This window comes from Oncorhynchus tshawytscha, linkage group LG10 (assembly GCF_018296145.1).
Source record: "Oncorhynchus tshawytscha isolate Ot180627B linkage group LG10, Otsh_v2.0, whole genome shotgun sequence".
NCBI classification, from domain to species: domain Eukaryota; kingdom Metazoa; phylum Chordata; class Actinopteri; order Salmoniformes; family Salmonidae; genus Oncorhynchus; species Oncorhynchus tshawytscha.
The window spans coordinates 83,810,593-83,831,468 of record NC_056438.1 but is presented as its reverse complement, the minus strand read 5'-3'; the positions used below and the strand labels follow the sequence as shown (position 1 = coordinate 83,831,468).

Sequence of the window (20,876 nt, the reverse complement as noted above, 5' to 3'; positions counted from 1 at the left end):
CTTGCTGATGCTGAAGTTCAACCAGTTGTTAACAATGAGCTCAGTAGATCAGTCGTGTTTATCATTGTCTTACAGCTGTGTAGTGCGTCCAGATCACGGTACGATGTAACTCATTTTGTCTTTCTGTTTTCCAGGTCCTCGCCAATCTGGTTTTGGAGGAGCTACAACCCTCTCTACAGACAGAACTGCTGGCCAGACTAAAGGGAAAGAAAGCAGGGAGGAAGAGAGTCTGGTTCACCGTGAGTGAATGAACGTCTCAGATCCTTTATTCAGAAAGTCCTACGGTAATGTTATAGTGAACTGGTTCTTCAGCTCTGAGTTCTGTCGTCCTGTAGGGTTCTCTGCTCTATACTGCCCCCTGATGTTCAGTCTGTAACCTGGTCCTGGATCAGCTAACAGAGGGTCTATGCATTCTGTACTCAGCTATGTTCTGTTGTCCCCCCATACGTTGGAGGCAGTCTATAACCTGGTCCTGGATCAGCTAACAGAGGGTCTATACATTCTGTACTCAGCTGTGTTCTGTCGTCCTGTAGTGATATCTGCTCTATACTGCCCCCTGATGTTCAGACGTTGGAGGCAGTCTATAACCTGGTCCTGGATCAGCTAACAGGGGGTCTATACATTCTGTACTCAGCTGTGTTCTGTTGTCCCCCCAGACGTTGGAAGCCGCGTACCACCTGGTCCAGGATCAGCTGAGGGAGGGTCTGAAGGGACTGAAGGAGGAGTGTAAAGAGACAGCCAGGTCTCATGAAGCTCTGCTTCGCTCTGATATGGACCAGATAGCCAGTTCTAGAACCTTCCTGCAGGCCAAGCTACAAGGTACAATACCATGATGGGGATCTACAGATGTGGTAGCCTGGCGTCAAACACGGGTCGAGAATGCATTGTGGTGTAAAGGAGAAACCTTAGTAACAAAGAACTAACACCTTAGGATCTGAGGCAGGATATTGTGGGACCTGAATGAATGAAAAAGCAACAGTTATGAGCAGACATGGGATTACTATATCTAAACGGTTGTTCCATCTTGGTCCCCACAGCCTCCGTCAGTGATCCAGCTGCAAAGTTCTGCAGTGAGAACGTGTCTCCGTACCTGGCGTCCATCTTGGAAGAGCTGATGTCTCCGGTGACGGGGGGCTTCCAGGGGGTCCGGCTTCTCCTGGAGGGGGAGATAAACACTCTCTGCCTGGGCTTCCCCGAGGGAGCGGGGCAGGAGGGGTTAAACCAGGTAAGAAGGTGTTGGTGGAGCAAAAGATGGTCAAGTTCCCTCGCATAAGAGTGAACAACTGAAGCGTGAACAACAAATAATCTTATTGCTTGAGGTGAATCACGCTAATGTCTAATAGTATGTGTGTTATAGCGTGTGTTGCCTCTCTCTCTCTTTCTCTCTCCTCAGGCGCTGGGTCAGATGTGTCAGGCAAGTCTGGAAGAGTGTTACCAGAAAGTGGAGGTCCTGACAGAACAGCTTCAGGAACTCAGGCATCGCTTCAAGTTCTCCAACTCAGTTCGTCTGATCCACTGCACGCAGATAGACATGCAACAGGTTAGTTCTGATCCACAGCGTACAGATAGACATGCAACAGGTTAGTTCTGATCCACAGCGTACAGATAGACATGCAACAGGTTAGTTCTGATCCACAGTGTACAGATAGACATGCAACAGGTTAGTTCTGATCCACAGCGTACAGATAGACATGCAACAGGTTAGTTCTGATCCACAGTGTACAGATAGACATGCAACAGGTTAGTTCTGATCCACAGCGTACAGATAGACAATGCAACAGGTTAGTTCTGATCCACAGTGTACAGATAGACAATGCAACAGGTTAGTTCTGATCCACACCGTACAGATAGACATGCAACAGGTTAGTTCTGATCCACAGCGTACAGATAGACATGCAACAGGTTAGTTCTGATCCACAGTGTACAGATAGACATGCAACAGGTTAGTTCTGATCCACACCGTACAGATAGACATGCAACAGGTTAGTTCTGATCCACAGCGTACAGATAGACATGCAACAGGTTAGTTCTGATCCACACCGTACAGATAGACATGCAACAGGTTAGTTCTGATCCACTGCGTACAGATAGACATGCAACAGGTTAGTTCTGATCCACAGCGTACAGATAGACATGCAACAGGTTAGTTCTGATCCACTGCGTACAGATAGACATGCAACAGGTTAGTTCAAATCAAAATCAAATCAAATGTATTTATATAGCCCTTCGTACATCAGCTGATATCTCAAAGTGCTGTACAGAAACCCAGCCTAAAACCCCAAACAGCAAGCAATGCAGGTGTAGAAGCACGGTGGCTAGGAAAAACTCCCTAGAAAGGCCAAAACCTAGGAAGAAACCTAGAGAGGAACCAGGCTATCTGGGGTGGCCAGTCCTCTTCTGGCTGTGCCGGGTGGAGATTATAACAGAACACGGCCAAGATGTTCAAATGTTCATAAATGACCAGCATGGTCGTATAATAATAAGGCAGAACAGTTGAAACTGGAGCAGCAGCACGGCCAGGTGGACTGGGGACAGCAAGGAGTCATCATGTCAGGTAGTCCTGGGGCATGGTCCTAGGGCTCAGGTCCTCCGAGAGAGAGAGAAGGAGAGAATTAGAGAACGCACACTTAGATTCACATAGGACACCGAATAGGACAGGAGAGGTACTCCAGATATAACAAACTGACCCTAGCCCCCCGACACATTAACTACTGCAGCATAAATACTGGAGGCTGAGACAGGAGGTTCTGTGTTCTGATCCACAGCGTACAGATAGACATGCAACAGGTTAGTTCTGATCCACAGTGTACAGATAGACATGCAACAGGTTAGTTCTGATCCACAGCGTACAGATAGACATGCAACAGGTTAGACAGATACTGTAGGACATGTCATAAGTAGACCTAGACTCGACAAAAAACTAACTCTGTCGTTAATCTCTTTTCTGTATATTCTACAACATACCATTTCCTCACATCTCAGATTTGGATGAGATGTTATCCTATGTGTTTCTGTCTTGTTGTAGCTGATGGAGAATGCTGTGTGGTTATGTCTTGTTGTAGCTGATGGAGAATGCTGTGTGGTTCTGTCTTGTTGTAGCTGATGGAGAATGCTGTGTGTTTCTGTCTTGCAGCTGAAGGATAATACTGTGTGGTTCTGTCTTGTTGAAACTGATGGAGAATGCTGTGTGTTTCTGTCTTGCAGCTGAAGGATAATACTGTGTGGTTCTGTCTTGTTGAAACTGATGGAGAATGCTGTGTGGTTCTGTGTTGTAGCTGATAGAGAATGCTGTGTGGTTCTGTGTTGTAGCTGACAGAGAATGCTGTGTGGTTATGGCTTGTAACTGATGGAGAATGCTGTGTGGTTCTGTGTTGTAGCTGATAGAGAATGCTGTGTGGTTCTGTGTTGTAGCTGACAGAGAATGATGTGTGGTTCTGTGTTGTAGCTGATAGAGAATGCTGTGTGGTTCTGTGTTGTAGCTGATAGAGAATGCTGTGTGGTTATGTCTTGTTGTAACTGATGGAGAATGCTGTGTGGTTCTGTGTTGTTGCTGGTAGAGAATGCTGTGGTTCTGTGTTGAAGCTGACAGAGAATGCTGTGTGGTTCTGTGTTGTTGTAACTGATGGAGAATGATGTGTGGTTATGTGTTGTAGCTGATAGAGAATGCTGTGTGGTTCTGTGTTGTAACTGATGGAGAATGCTGTGTGGTTCTGTGTTGTAGCTGATAGAGAATGCTGTGTGGTTCTGTGTTGTAGCTGATAGAGAATGCTGTGTGGTTCTGTCTTGTTGTAACTGATGGAGAATGCTGTGTGGTTTTGTGTTGTAGCTGATAGAGAATGCTGTGTGGTTCTGTGTTGTAACTGATGGAGAATGCTGTGTGGTTCTGTGTTGTAGCTGATAGAGAATGCTGTGTGGTTCTGTCTTGTTGTAGCTGATGGAGAATGCTGTGTGTTTCTGTGTTGTAGCTGATGGAGAATGCTGTGTGGTTATGTGTTGTAGCTGATGGAGAATGCTGTGTGTTTCTGTGTTGTAGCTGATAGAGAATGCCGTGTACACCTTTAAATTGCTCCTCCAGAGCTCACTGAAAGACAACTCTTCCAAACTCACCTCAGCCATGGAGAAAGCAAAGCTCAGAGTCCTCAAGGTGAGATAACAGACAGAGCTTCATACCTCCTGCCTTCTGTCTGTAGCTTCACACCTCCTGCCTTCTGTCTGTAGTCTTCTGACGTACCTCCTGCCTTCTGTCTGTAGCTTCACACCTCCTGCCTTCTGTCTGTAGCTTCATACCTCCTGCCTTCTGACTGTAGCTTAACATTCTTGTTCTGTGGTTGTTCCCTGCAGCAATATGACCATGACAGTAGCACGGTGAGGAAGAGGATCTTTCAGGAGGCTCTGGTTGACATCACCCTTCCTGCTATCAGGAGGAACCTGGCTCCGGCACACAAACCGGTATGTACGCTGGTAACCTTTTGTCTCTTTATATCAGTCATTATATGCTAGAGATGTCCCAGGGCTGATGGTCTCAGTCCATCCACATCTCACCCTATCAAATTAAAGTAACGTTGGAGCAGGTACTGTTAGTTCATCAGAATATAAACCGCGAAACCAACACTTTACAGGACCTGCAGAAGTTGGACCAGTACATCTTTGCTGATTACACCAACTTCATCAAAGTGGAAAACGTTTATGAAGATATTCTACTGAACATTCTGACCATCGAGGTGGACAAAGGTGAGTTTACCTGCTTCTGTCTGTCATCCAGGGACCAGGATTCTCTTTATATATACAGCCATGTGTTTTGCCATCATTGTAAACCTGCCACACACACACTATACGATGCATTTATTAAACATAAGAATGAGTGTGAGTTTTGTCACAATCCGGCTCGTGGGAAGTGACAGAGCTCTTATAGGACCAGGGCACAAATAATAATAATCAATCATTTAGCTCTTTATTTAACCATCTTACATATCAAACCTTAATTGTTCATCAAAAATAGTGAATAACTCACCACAGGTTAATGAGAAGGGTGTGCTTGAAAGGATGCACATAACACTGCAATGTTGAGTTGTATTGGAGAGAGTCTCAGTCTTAAATCATTTTCCACACACAGTCTGTGCCTGTATTTAGTTTCCATGCTAGTGAGGGCCGAGAATGCACTCTCACATAGGTACGTGGTTGCAAAGGGCATCTTAACAACGCGATTTGCCAAGGCAAGAAACTCTGAGCACGGCCCTATCCAGAAATCTGGCAGTGGCATCTGATTAAATTAAATTTTCACAGAACTACTTGTAGCAATTTCGATGAGACTCTCAGATATCGGTAAGTGGACTGGAGGCAGAGCATGAAAGGGATAACGAATCCAGTTGTTTGTGTCATCCGTTTCGGGAAAGTACCTGCGTAATTGTGCACCCAGCTCACTCAGGTGCTTCGCATTTGACATTGTCCTATGGCTTGAGTTCAATGATGGAAAGACCTGTGTTGTCCTTGTTAATGTAGACAGAGAAGAGTTCCAACTTCTTTTTTTTTTTTAATTTATTTTTTTATTTCACCTTTATTTAACCAGGTAGGCCAGTTGAGAACAAGTTCTCATTTGCAACTGCGACCTGGCCAAGATAAAGCATAGCAGTGTGAGCAGACAACACAGAGTTACACATGGAATAAACAATTAACAAGTCAATAACACAGTAGAAAACAAAGGGGGAGTCTATATACAATGTGTGCAAAAGGCATGAGGAGGTAGGCGAATAATTACAATTTTGCAGATTAACACTGGAGTGATAAATGATCAGATGGTCATGTACAGGTAGAGATATTGGTGTGCAAAGAGCAAGTAAATAAATAAAAACAGTATGGGGATGAGGTAGGTGAAAATGGGTGGGCTATTTACCAATAGACTATGTACAGCAGCAGCGATCGGTTAGCTGCTCAGATAGCTGATGTTTGAAGTTGGTGAGGGAGATAAAAGTCTCCAACTTCAGCGATTTTGCAATTCGTTCCAGTCACAGGCAGCAGAGTACTGGAACGAAAGGCGGCCAAATGAGGTGTTGGCTTTAGGGATGATCAGTGAGATACACCTGCTGGAGCGCGTGCTACGGATGGGTGTTGCCATCGTGACCAGTGAACTGAGATAAGGCGGAGCTTTACCTAGCATGGACTTGTAGATGACCTGGAGCCAGTGGGTCTGGCGACGAATATGTAATGAGGGCCAGCCGACTAGAGCATACAGGTCGCAGTGGTGGGTGGTATAAGGTGCTTTAGTGACAAAACGGATGGCACTGTGATAGACTGCATCCAGTTTGCTGAGTAGAGTGTTGGAAGCCATTTTGTAGATGACATCGCCGAAGTCGAGGATCGGAAGGATAGTCAGTTTTACTAGGGTAAGCTTGGCAGCGTGAGTGAAGGAGGCTTTGTTACGGAATAGAAAGCCGACTCTTGATTTGATTTTCGATTGGAGATGTTTGATATGAGTCTGGAAGGAGAGTTTGCAGTCTAGCCAGACACCTAGGTACTTATAGATGTCCACATATTCAAGGTCGGAACCATCCAGGGTGGTGATGCTAGTCGGGCATGCGGGTGCAGGGAGCGATCGGTTGAAAAGCATGCATTTGGTTTTACTAGCGTTTAAGAGCAGTTGGAGGCCACGGAAGGAGTGTTGTATGGCATTGAAGCTTGTTTGGAGGTTGGATAGCACCGTGTCCAATGACGGGCCGAAAGTATATAGAATGGTGTCGTCTGCGTAGAGGTGGATCAGGGAATCGCCCGCAGCAAGAGCAACGTCATTGATATATACAGAGAAAAGAGTCGGCCCGAGAATTGAACCCTGTGGCACCCCATAGAGACTGCCAGAGGACCGGACAGCATGCCCTCCGATTTGACACACTGAACTCTGTCTGCAAAGTAATTGGTGAACCAGGCAAGGCAGTCATCCGAAAAACCGAGGCTACTGAGTCTGCCGATAAGAATATGGTGATTGACAGAGTCGAAAGCCTTGGCAAGGTCAATGAAGACGGCTGCACAGTACTGTCTTTTATCGATGGCGGTTATGATATCGTTTAGTACCTTGAGTGTTGCTGAGGTGCACCCGTGACCGGCTCGGAAACCAGATTGCACAGCGGAGAAGGTACGGTGGGATTCGAGATGGTCAGTGACAATCATAGCCTCAATTTTGTCCCGCAGATTGAATATAGTTGCGGAGAGTCCCTGTAATCCTAGATTCAGATCAGTTAGGCGAGAAACAACATCACCCAAGTAGGCCAGTCGTGTGAGAAACTCATCATCATGCAAGCGGTCAGATAAGTGAAAATTATGGTCAGCAAAGAAAACTTTAACCTCGTCTCTTAATTTAAAAACAACGTGTCAATACTTTGCCCCTTGAAAACCAGCTTACTGGCTGTTGTAAAAGCGTTACGTGGTCACTGCCGATATCAGTGCATAATACATAAAATACAGGAGAGTTCAGGGGCCTTTTGCTTTAACAAGTTAACCATTTTCACTGCAGTGTCTAAAACATCTTTCAAGCTGTCAAGCATTCCCTTGGCAGCAAGAGCCTCTCGGTGGATGCTGCAGTGTACCCAAGAGCCTCTTGGTGGATGCTGTAGTCTACCCAAGAGACTCTCGGTGGATGCTGCAGTGGACCCAAGAAACAGTGTTGTTTGATGAAGACATTGTCTGTATAGTTTTTGAGCCTTTTCCCCCAGCATTGTCCCAGCCATATCCGCAGCAGCAGGAAGAATGAAGTCCTCCACAATAGTATGGAGCTTGCCTGTCCTTGCCGGTAGCTCACCATATAAGATGTGTCACTACCTAATCTTAGTTTTCTTTATTATTTTGGTTAGGTCAAGGTGTGACGAGGGTGGTTTGTTTAGTTTATGTATTGTTTCGGTTTTTTGTATGTCCAGGGGTTTTTGTAAGTCTAGGTGTTTATATGTCTATGGTTGCCTAGATTGTTTCTAAATCAGAGGCAGCTGATTATCGTTGTCTCTGATTGGGGACCATATTTAGGTAGCCATATTCCTTGGGTAGTTTGTGGGTTCTTATTCTATGTTTAGTTGCCTGTCTGCACTAGCCATAGTAGCTTCACGGTTCGTTTTGTTGTTTTGTATAGTTTGTTCAGTGTTCAGTTTTCGTTCTTTCATTAAAGAAGTATGTACGCTTAACACGCTGCGCCTTGGTCTCCTCCATATGACGGCCGTGACAAGATGCTTCCAGACCCTTCTTATTAATGGATTCTGTTGCTTTTATACATGTCTTACTACTCAAAAGACATCTTTATTCTCGCTCAAAGAACTCCTGTGGCTTATTTTTCAAACTGTCATGTTTCATTTCTAAATGTCTGAGCAAGAGGGAAGGTTTCCTGTGAGAGAGTAATGGTTAATGTGATTGGATGAGTAACGGTTAATGTGATTGGATGAGTAACGGTTAATGTGATTGGATGAGTAACGGTTAATGTGATTGGATGAGAAACGGTTAATGGGATTGGATGTTAACTATTTGACTAGGCTTCCTGTATTTGACATTGTGTTGTTATTTCGCTGAACGGTAGATGGTTAGATTTTATTTTTGGCAGTGAAACGAAGCTACTCAGGCGAGAGGAAAAAAACCTCACCCAAATGTAGAGCCCCATAAACCCCACCCAAATGTAGAGCCCCATAAACCTCACCCAAATGTAGAGCCCCATAAACCTCACCCAAATGTAGAGCCCCATAAACCTCACCCAAATGTAGAGCCCCATAAACCTCACCCAAATGTAGAGCCCCATAAACCTCACCCAAACGTAGAGCCCCATAAACCCCACCCAAATGTAGAGCCCCATAAACCTCACCCAAATGTAGAGCCCCATAAACCTCACCCAAATGTAGAGCCCCATAAACCCCACCCAAATGTAGAGCCCCATAAACCTCACCCAAATGTAGAGCCCCATAAACCTCACCCAAATGTAGAGCCCCATAAATCTCACCCAAATGTAGACCCCATAAACCTCACCCAAATGTAGAGCCCCATAAACCTCACCCAAATGTAGAGCCCCATAAACCTCACCCAAATGTAGAGCCCCATAAACCTCACCCAAATGTAGAGCCCCATAAACCTCACCCAAATGTAGAGCCCCATAAACCTCACCCAAATGTAGAGCCCCATAAACCTCACCCAAATGTAGAGCCCCATAAACCTCACCCAAACGTAGAGCCCCATAAACCTCACCCAAATGTAGAGCCCCATAAACCCCACCCAAATGTAGAGCCCCATAAACCCCACCCAAATGTAGAGCCCCATAAACCTCACCCAAATGTAGAGCCCCATAAACCCCACCCAAATGTAGAGCCCCATAAACCCCACCCAAATGTAGAGCCCCATAAACCCCACCCAAATGTAGAGCCCCATAAACCTCACCCAAATGTAGAGCCCCATAAACCTCACCCAAATGTAGAGCCCCATAAACCTCACCCAAATGTAGAGCCCCATAAACCTCACCCAAATGTAGAGCCCCATAAACCCCACCCAAACGTAGAGCCCCATAAACCCCACCCAAATGTAGAGCCCCATAAACCTCACCCAAATGTAGAGCCCCATAAACCTCACCCAAATGTAGAGCCCCATAAACCCCACCCAAATGTAGAGCCCCATAAACCTCACCCAAATGTAGAGCCCCATAAACCTCACCCAAACGTAGAGCCCCATAAACCTCACCCAAATGTAGAGCCCCATAAACCTCACCCAAATGTAGAGCCCCATAAACCTCACCCAAATGTAGAGCCCCATTGGAAAATATAAATGTTATTTTTTTATGTGAGCCACATAAATTTACCCAAATGTACCCCAGTTTGGGACTACCTGGGGTACCCCAGTTTGGGACTACCTGGGGGTACCCCAGTTTAAATACCTGGGGTACCCCAGTTGGAAAATATAAATGTTATTTTTTTAGTTTGGGATTTACCTGGGGGTACCCCAGTTTGGGAATACCTGGGGGTACCCCAGTTTGGGACTACCTGGGGTACCCCAGTTTGGGACTACCTGGGGGTACCCCAGTTGGGAATACCTGGGGTACCCCAGTTTGGGAATACCTGGGGGTACCCCAGTTTGGGACTACCTGGGGTACCCCAGTTGGGGAATACCTGGAGGTACCCCAGTTGGGGAATACCTGGGGTACCCCAGTTTGGGACTACCTGGGGGTACCCCAGTTGGGGAATACCTGGAGGTAACCCAGTTGGGAATACCTGGGGTACCCCAGTTGGGGAATACCTGGGGGTACCCCAGTTGGGGAATACCTGTACCATTTATCAACCCAATCCATTCTACTAAAGGAGACAACCACTTATCAACCCAATCCATTCTACTAAAGTATAGGAGACAAACACTTATCAACCCAATCCATTCTACTAAAGTATAGGAGACAACTACTTATCAACCCAATCCATTCTACTAAAGTATAGGAGACAAACACTTATCAACCCAATCCATTCTACTAAAGTATAGGAGACAACTACTTATCAACCCAATCCATTCTACTAAAGTATAGGAGACAAACACTTATCAACCCAATCCATTCTACTAAAGTATAGGAGACAACTACTTATCAACCCAATCCATTCTACTAAAGTATAGGAGACAAACTTTTATCAACCCAATCCATTCTACTAAAGTATAGGAGACAAACACTTATCAACCCAATGCATATAAAAATTAACACATTTCACTGTGTTCCCTTTTGGTCTCCCATGTTCTAAAATAAGTTACTAAAAACCCATCCCTTGTCTTTTCTACTGACAGTAATAGAAGTGTATAACACCATTACCCTCCTGTATAACACCATTACCCTCTTGTATGCTCTGCATGACACCATTACCCTCTTGTATACCCTGTATAGCACCATTACCCTCCTGTATAACACCATTACCCTCTTGTATGCCCTGCATGACACCATTACCCTCTTGTATACCCTGCATGACACCATTACCCTCTTGTATGCCCTGCATGACACCATTACCCTCTTGTATACCCTGCATGACACCATTACCCTCTTGTATGCCCTGCATGACACCATTACCCTCTTGTATACCCTGCATGGCACCATTACCCTCTTGTATACCCTGCATGACACCATTACCCTCTTGTATGCCCTGCATGACACCATTACCCTCTTGTATACCCTGCATGACACCATTACCCTCTTGTATACCCTGCATGACACCATTACCCTCTTGTATAACATCATTACCCTCTTGTATACTCTGTATAGCACCATTACCCTCCTGTATAACACCATTACCCTCTTGTATACCCTGTATAGCACCATTACCCTCTTGTATACCCTGTATAGCACCATTACCCTCTTGTATAACACCATTACCCTCTTGTATACCATGTATAGCACCATTACCCTCTTGTATGCCCTAGCACCATTACCCTCATGTATAACACCATTACCCTCTTGTATACCATGTATAGCACCATTACCCTCTTGACACCATTACCCTCTTGTATACCCTGTGTGACACCATTACCCTCTTGTATAGCACCATTACCCTCTTGTATACCATGTATAGCACCATTACCCTCTTGTATAACACCATTACCCTCTTGTATACCATGTATAGCACCATTACCCTCTTGTATAACACCATTACCCTCTTGTATACCATGTATAGCACCATTACCCTCTTGTATAGCACCATTACCCTCTTGTATACCCTGTATAGCACCATTACCCTCTTGTATAGCACCATTACCCTCTTGTATACCCTGTATGACACCATTACCCTCTTGTATACCCTGTATAGCACCATTACCCTCTTGTATAGCACCATTACCCTCTTGTATACCCTGTATGACACCATTACCCTCTTGTATACCCTGTATAGCACCATTACCCTCTTGTATAGCACCATTACCCTCTTGTATACCCTGTATGACACCATTACCCTCTTGTATAGCACCATTACCCTCTTGTATACCATGTATAGCACCATTACCCTCTTGTATAACACCATTACCCTCTTGTATACTCTGTATAGCACCATTACCCTCTTGTATACCATGTATAGCACCATTACCCTCTTGTATGCCCTGTATAACACCATTACCCTCTTGTATACCCTGTATAGCACCATTACCCTCTTGTATAGCACCATTACCCTCTTGTATACCCTGTATGACACCATTACCCTCTTGTATACCCTGTATAGCACCATTACCCTCTTGTATAGCACCATTACCCTCTTGTATACCCTGTATGACACCATTACCCTCTTGTATACCCTGTATACCGTTACCCTCTTGTATAGCACCATTACCCTCTTGTATATATGACACCATTACCCTCTTGTATACCCTGTATAGCACCGTTACCCTCTTGTATAGCACCATTACCCTCTTGTATACCCTGTATAGCACCATTACCCTCTTGTATAGCACCATTACCCTATTGTATACCCTGTATAGCACCATTACCCTCTTGTATAGCACCATTACCCTCTTGTATAGCACCATTACCCTCTTGTATAGCACCATTACCCTCTTGTATAGCACCATTACCCTCTTGTATAGCACCATTACCCTCTTGTATACCATGTATAACACCATTACCCTCTTGTATACCCTGTATAGCACCATTACCCTCTTGTATAGCACCATTACCCTCTTGTATACCATGTATAGCAGCATTACCCTCTTGTATAACACCATTACCCTCTTGTATACCATGTATAGCACCATTACCCTCTTGTATAACACCATTACCCTCTTGTATACCATGTATAGCACCATTACCCTCTTGTATAACACCATTACCCTCTTGTATACCATGTATAGCACCATTACCCTCTTGTATGCCCTGTATAACACCATTACCCTCTTGTATACCCTGTATAGCACCATTACCCTCTTGTATAGCACCATTACCCTCTTGTATACCCTGTATGACACCATTACCCTCTTGTATACCCTGTATAGCACCATTACCCTCTTGTATAGCACCATTACCCTCTTGTATACCCTGTATGACACCATTACCCTCTTGTATACCCTGTATAGCTGTTACCCTCTTGTATAGCACCATTACCCTCTTGTATACCCTGTATGACACCATTACCCTCTTGTATACCCTGTATGACCCTCACACCATTACCCTCTTGTATACCCTGTATAGCACCATTACCCTCTTGTATAGCACCATTACCCTATTGTATACCCTGTATAGCACCATTACCCTCTTGTATAGCACCATTACCCTCTTGTATAGCACCATTACCCTCTTGTATAGCACCATTACCCTCTTGTATAGCACCATTACCCTCTTGTATAGCACCATTACCCTCTTGTATACCATGTATAACACCATTACCCTCTTGTATACCCTGTATAGCACCATTACCCTCTTGTATAGCACCATTACCCTCTTGTATACCATGTATAGCATTACCCTCTTGTATAACACCATTACCCTCTTGTATACCATGTATAGCACCATTACCCTCTTGTATAACACCATTACCCTCTTGTATACCATGTATAGCACCATTACCCTCTTGTATAACACCATTACCCTCTTGTATACCATGTATAGCACCATTACCCTCCTGTATAACACCATTACCCTCTTGTATACTCTGTATAACACCATTACCCTCTTGTATACCATGTATAGCACCATTACCCTCATGTATAACACCATTACCCTCTTTTATACCATGTATAGCACCATTACCCTCTTGTATAACACCATTACCCTCTTGTATACCATGTATAGCACCATTACCCTCTTGTATAACACCATTACCCTCTTGTATAGCACCATTACCCTCTTGTATAGCACCATTACCCTCTTGTATACCCTGTATGACATAATTGATTGTATGTACTGTATGCTTCTCCTGTATGAACTTAATCAATTCTTTCTCCTCCCTTTCGGTCTCTCATTTTCTCCAGTGGTGAAAGAAGCTGCCAGTCTGAGGAAGAACAACTTGATGGTGGACAGTACTGACCTGCAGAGTGTCAGCCAGAGCAGCCTGACAGAGAGTCGAACCCCTCCCCTCTCCGCCCCCGCCAGCCCTGCCGAGATGGCTGTCTCTGGGCTGAGCAGACAGGCCGAGCGGGCACCTTCTCCCCTGGTGCAGAACTTGTCTTCTAGCGCTGGGAGGCTGGAGGTGGAAGGTGGCCCAGTGGTCCCAGATATGGCTGCCCTCACTCCTCCTGTCATTGTCATAACTCCACAAAGTGAGGCTCCAGACCCAGATCCAGCCCCACTCTCACTCCCAGCCCCAGCACATATACTTACCTATACTGCTGATGTCTCTGTAGCAGAGCCTGATACCCCTTCACCTCTACCTGATACCCCTTCACCTCTACCTGAAATGTCCTCTGCTGAAAGTGATTACCCCTCTGGTGCTGCCTCAACCAAACCTGATGCTTCCTTAGTCAATCATGACGCCTCTTTGGCCACAATCACACCTTATGCCGCCTCCCCCCAGCCTCCTCTTCCTGTGGCTGAACCAGCTCCCCAGATACCGGAAGTTACAGACACAGCCAAAGCATCCCAACCACCAGGAACTGAAGACAAACCAGACACAGACAAAGCCAGAAACAGCCCAGTGAGTGACAGTGTGTTGGTGTGTGTCGAGGCTCTGTCAGCAGTGAGTATGATTCTTCCTGAGGCCACGGTGCTCTCCACTGGTCAGAGACAGAGACAAGCCACAGACAGAGCAGTCTACCTGAAAACTCCTGCAGGGGTGAAGGAGGGGGCATCTGTACCTTTCACCGTGGACAAGAAGGAAGAGGAGGAAGAACATCTTTGTAAGGAGGCAGAAGCACATCACATTGGTACAGCCCCATCCAACGCCCATATAGAAACTGTAGACAGTGATTTGGTCCACTCTGACACCCCTCCAGAAATTAAAGCTAGTGGTACAGTCCAAACTAGCTCATCTACCCAAGCCAGAGACACTGAACCAGCCTGCCCGACTCAGAATGACCCTAACTCCACTAAACCAGCCTCCCAGACTCAGATTGACCCTAACCCCACAGGATCAGAGATGCAGCCTGGAGGCAGTGAGGACAGAGCTGCAGTTACCTCCGTCACTAGCGTTACTGTCACTGAGAGCGAGGGTGCCCTGCTTGCATGCAATACCCTGGTCACATCACAAGGGGTGCTACTACTCCACTGACTGGGCCTGGGGAGGGTGTAGTGGAGGCAGGGGATAGAGGAGAGGCTCTGGGGGTGTAGTGGAGGCAGGGGACAGAGGAGAGGCTCTGGGGGTGTAGTGGAGGCAGGGGATAGAGGAGAGGCTCTGGGGGTGTAGTGGAGGCAGGGGACAGAGGAGAGGCTCTGGGGGGTGTGGAGGCAGAGTGGAGGCTCTGGGGTAGTGGAGCTCTGGGGCTAACACAGTGGGGATGGAGGGAGAGGAGGAAGCAGTTCCATTGGGTAGTGTGCAGTCCATCCGTGACTTGGTGATGGAGGTAGTGGAGGTGGAAGAGCTGATACAGAGGTATCCCCCAGAAAACAGCACTCCCTAGCTGGGGAAAGAACGACTAGGGGGTGTACCAACAGCAGAGCAATTAACGGTGTTCATTTTGAACCCAATTCAAAATCTATTAACTATTTCTATATCAAATAAATGACTGAAAATGACAGACTGATAGAAATTTTATCTCTCTCCTCCCTCCTCAGAGGAGCACACAGACTGATAGAAATTGAGGAGAATCATCTCTCTCCTCCCTCCTCAGAGGAGCACAGAGACTGATAGAAGTTGAGGAGGTAATCATCTCTCTCCTCCCTCCTCAGAGGAGCACAGAGACTGATAGAAGTTGAGGAGGTAATCATCTCTCTCCTCCCTCCTCAGAGGAGCACACAGACTGATAGAAGTTGAGGAGGTAATCATCTCTCTCCTCCCTCCTCAGAGGAGCACAGAGACTGATAGAAGTTGAGGAGGTAATCATCTCTCTCCTCCCTCCTCAGAGGAGCACACAGACTGATAGAAGTTGAGGAGGTAATCATCTCTCTCCTCCCTCCTCAGAGGAGCACAGAGACTGGAGAAGAAAGAAACTGACCAAATAACATAAACGTTAACATCTGATAGCTATACTAACAAGGACTGCTATTGGTGCAGCAGACGATAATACAACTTTCACTTACATACTCAATTTTATATTGAACAACTGCTTTTTTTGGTTGAAATAATGGTCATCTTTTTAACATTTTGGGGGGCTTGAAATGAGCACCGTACCTTACATTTTGTTCGGTTGTGCAGTTGGTTTTACCGTGACAACAGAAGTACTGCATTTCTAAGCCATTTTGCTTTGTTCTGTAGAACCTTTTGGGACAAAGCTATTTAGATCTGAATATATTTAACAGTTAAAAGAATGATAAGGGAGGTGCTTAAATTAATAAAACATAACAAACACTTAACACACGTTTCTTGTTTTGTGTTCATACTGTATCTTTCTGTAAGTATATAAAATATAATACCTTTAGAATTTAAGAGATCTTTTAAAAGATACTGTAGGGAGACTGGGGTAAGTTCAGCCATTTGTTTTACATTCAGCATCATTCTGTCAAGGGAAATATAGTATTATTTCTAACAAAGATATATATCTACATATATTTCAGGATGTTGTGTATCTCTGGAAACATTACAGTTTTGAAATCATAGCTTTTCCACAAAGTTGTCTCTTGGACAACCCGGGTATGGGGTTGTTGAGCCGCGGGACAGGGTAAATCTACAAATTTCTGTACTCAATGAAATATTACTACCTTTTTAAAACCATGTCTATCTTTATTTCCCACAATTCAACACAATCACTTTTTCTCTTCTAATATTGTACGCATCTTTTAACACAGGTTTAACACCTAACAACCCCTTTGTACTTAAAAAACAACACTTTTAACGTAATCCAGGCCCTGTTACCTCATATCTCAGAGATAACTTCCCCCCATGGCCATTGGCTCAACTTCCCCCATGGCCATTGGCTCAACTTCCCCCATGGCCATTGGCTCAACTTCCCCATGGCCATTGGCTCAACTTCCCCCCATTGGCCATTGGCCATTCAACTTCCCCCATGGCCATTGGCTCAACTTCCCCCATGACCATTGGCTCAACTTCCCCATGACCATTGGCTCAACTTCCCCATGGCCATTGGCTCAACTTACCCCATGACCATTGGCTCAATTTACGCCATGGCCATTGGCTCAACTTCCCCCATGGCCATTGGCTCAACTTCCCCCATGGCCATTGGCTCAACTTACCCCATGGCCATTGGCTCAACTTACCCCATGACCATTGGCTCAATTTACCCATGGCCATTGGCTCAATTTACGCCATGGCCATTGGCTCAACTTCCCCCATGGCCATTGGCTCAATTTACCCCAAGGACATTGGCTCAATTTACCCATGGCCATTGGCTCAATTTACCCCAAGGCAAATATTTTGACTATATTAGCCCACATAGCTACAAGGATGCACTTTCATTCTAGGTTTAGGACCTGATATTGTAGCTTATAGAGTAGAGACCATAACTGGTTTAGGCCCTGATATTGAAGCTTATAGAGACCATAACTGGTTTAGGACCTCATATTGTAGCGTATAGAGACCATAACTGGTTTAGGACCACATATTGTTTAGCTTATAGAGACCATAACTGGTTTAGGACCTGTAGCTCGTAATGAAGCTTATAGAGACCATAACTGATTATAGAACCATCTTAAAATGATCTACTTTGGTTTAGGTACAAGCATCATAAAACCTCTAACACCAACAAAAAAATCTCTTTTTTTTTTAAGCTAAAGCATGAATGCCTATAGATCAAATCAAATCAAATCATCAAATCAAAGCCGTGCACCTGGTGATTGAAAATAGGCACCTGGTAACCCAAAAGTTAAAATACGGTTCTAAATGACTTAACGGTGTTCCAGATACCCATGCCCGCTATGGAAGCACCCTACTACGGCCCTCTATCAATGGGGGCCCGCCCTGAGTGATTTATGGAAGGTTTAATATTTTATTTTTTTCGTGCAACTGGTGATTGAAAACGTGCACCTGGGAACCTAAAATTACATGAGCGGTGTTCCAAAAAGTCATGCCCGCTATGGGAGCACCCTAATACGGACCTTTTATCCATGGGGGACCCTATACATCCGTGCACCTGGTGATTGAAAACGTGCACCTGGGAACCCAAAAATTAAAATATGGTCCTAAATGCATTTAAGGGTCATTCTCATATTAATGCCCGATATGGAAGCACCCTACTACGGCCCTCTCTCTGTCAGGGCCGTCCTGAGTGCTTTATGGACTGTTTAAAATATCACGATGGATACTGATTGTTGTGCAACTGGTGATTGAAAACGTGCACCTGGGAACCCAAAAATTAAAATATGGTCCTAAATGCATTTAAGGGTCATTCTCATATTAATGCCCGATATGGAAGCACCCTACTACGGGCCCTCTCTCTGTCAGGGCCGTCCTGAGTGCTTTATGGACTGTTTAAAATATCACGATGGATACTGATTGTTGTGCAACTGGTGATTGAAAACGTGCACCGGAACCCAAAAATTAAAATATGGTCCTAAATGCATTTAAGGGTCATTCTCATATTAATGCCCGATATGGAAGCACCCTACTACGGCCCTCTCTCTGTCAGGGCCGTCCTGAGTGCTTTATGGACTGTTTAAAATATCACGATGGATACTGATTGTTGTGCAACTGGTGATTGAAAACGTGCACCTGGGAACCCAAAAATTAAAATATGGTCCTAAATGCATTTAAGGGTCATTCTCATATTAATGCCCGATATGGAAGCACCCTACTACGGCCCTCTCTCTGTCAGGGCCGTCCTGAGTGCTTTATGGACTGTTTAAAATATCACGATGGATACTGATTGTTGTGCAACTGGTGATTGAAAACGTGCACCTGGGAACCCAAAAATTAAAATATGGTCCTAAATGCATTTAAGGGTCATTCTCATATTAATGCCCGATATGGAAGCACCCTACTACGGCCCTCTCTCTGTCAGGGCCGTCCTGAGTGCTTTATGGACTGTTTTAAAATATCACGATGGATACTGATTGTTGTGCAACTGGTGATTGAAAACGTGCACCTGGGAACAAAAATTAAAATATGGTCCTAAATGCATTTAAGGGTCATTCTCATATTAATGCCCGATATGGAAGCACCCTACTACGGCCCTCTCTCTGTCAGGGCCGTCCTGAGTGCTTTATGGACTGTTTAAAATATCACGATGGATACTGATTGTTGTGCAACTGGTGATTGAAAACGTGCACCTGGGAACCCAAAAATTAAAATATGGTCCTAAATGCATTTAAGGGTCATTCTCATATTAATGCCCGATATGGAAGCACCCTACTACGGCCCTCTCTCTGTCAGGGCCGTCCTGAGTGCTTTATGGACTGTTTAAAATATCACGATGGATACTGATTGTTGTGCAACTGGTGATTGAAAACGTGCACCTGGGAACCTAAAATTAAAAAAATTAAAATATGGTCCTAAATGCATTTAAGGGTCATTCTCATATTAATGCCCGATATGAGCACCCTACTACGGCCCTCTCTCTGTCAGGGCCGTCCTGAGTGCTTTATGGACTGTTTAAAATATCACGATGGATACTGATTGTTGTGCAACTGGTGATTGAAAACGTGCACCTGGGAACCCAAAAATTAAAATATGGTCCTAAATGCATTTAAGGGTCATTCTCATATTAATGCCCGATATGGAAGCACCCTACTACGGCCCTCTCTCTGTCAGGGCCGTCCTGAGTGCTTTATGGACTGTTTAAAATATCACGATGGATACTGATTGTTGTGCAACTGGTGATTGAAAACGTGCACCTGGGAACCCAAAAATTAAAATATGGTCCTAAATGCATTTAAGGGTCATTCTCATATTAATGCCCGATATGGAAGCACCCTACTACGGCCCTCTCTCTGTCAGGGCCGTCCTGAGTGCTTTATGGACTGTTTAAAATATCACGATGGATACTGATTGTTGTGCAACTGGTGATTGAAAACGAAACCTGGGAACCTGGGAAAAATTAAAATATGGTCCTAAATGCATTTAAGGGTCATTCTCATATTAATGCCCGATATGGAAGCACCCTACTACGGCCCTCTCTCTGTCAGGGCCGTCCTGAGTGCTTTATGGACTGTTTAAAATATCACGATGGATACTGATTGTTGTGCAACTGGTGATTGAAAACGTGCACCTGGGAACCCAAAAATTAAAATATGGTCCTAAATGCATTTAAGGGTCATTCTCATATTAATGCCCGATATGGAAGCACCCTACTACGGCCCTCTCTCTGTCAGGGCCGTCCTGAGTGCTTTATGGACTGTTTAAAATATCACGATGGATACTGATTGTTGTGCAACTGGTGATTGAAAACGTGCACCTGGGAACCCAAAAATTAAAATATGGTCCTAAATGCATTTAAGGGTCATTCTCATATTAATGCCCGATATGGAAGCACCCTACTACGGCCCTCTCTCTGTCAGGGCCGTCCTGAGTGCTTTATGGACTGTTTAATATCACGATGGATACTGATTGTTGTGCAACTGGTGATTGAAAACGTGCACCTGGGAACCCAAAAATTAAAATATGGTCCTAAATGCATTTAAGGGTCATTCTCATATTAATGCCCGATATGGAAGCACCCTACTACGGCCCTCTCTCTGTCAGGGCCGTCCTGAGTGCTTTATGGACTGTTTAAAATATCACGATGGATACTGATTGTTGTGCAACTGGTGATTGAAAACGTGCACCTGGGAACCCAAAAATTAAAATACCTACTACGGCCCTCTCTCTGTCAGGGCCGTCCTGAGTGCTTTATGGACTGTTTAAAATATCACGATGGATACTGATTGTTGTGCAACTGGT

The 20,876-nt window shown here is 44.9% G+C and overlaps 1 protein-coding gene across 2 annotated transcripts in view; it reads left to right on the top strand.

Annotated features, from left to right (window-relative positions):
• Positions 1–15,191, top strand: part of LOC112238592 (protein Niban 1) — a 70,949-nt gene extending 55,758 nt beyond the window's left edge. For both annotated transcript variants that reach the window (XM_042329265.1, XM_042329266.1), the window contains exons 8-15: positions 135–239; positions 657–819; positions 1,038–1,225; positions 1,394–1,540; positions 4,034–4,144; positions 4,342–4,449; positions 4,620–4,731; positions 13,924–15,191. In XM_042329265.1, coding sequence (XP_042185199.1) covers positions 135–239; positions 657–819; positions 1,038–1,225; positions 1,394–1,540; positions 4,034–4,144; positions 4,342–4,449; positions 4,620–4,731; positions 13,924–15,158 — 2,169 coding nt within the window. In that variant the 3' untranslated portion in view covers positions 15,159–15,191. The remainder of the gene's footprint in view (positions 1–134; positions 240–656; positions 820–1,037; positions 1,226–1,393; positions 1,541–4,033; positions 4,145–4,341; positions 4,450–4,619; positions 4,732–13,923) is intronic.
• The last annotated feature ends 5,685 nt before the right edge of the window (positions 15,192–20,876 follow it).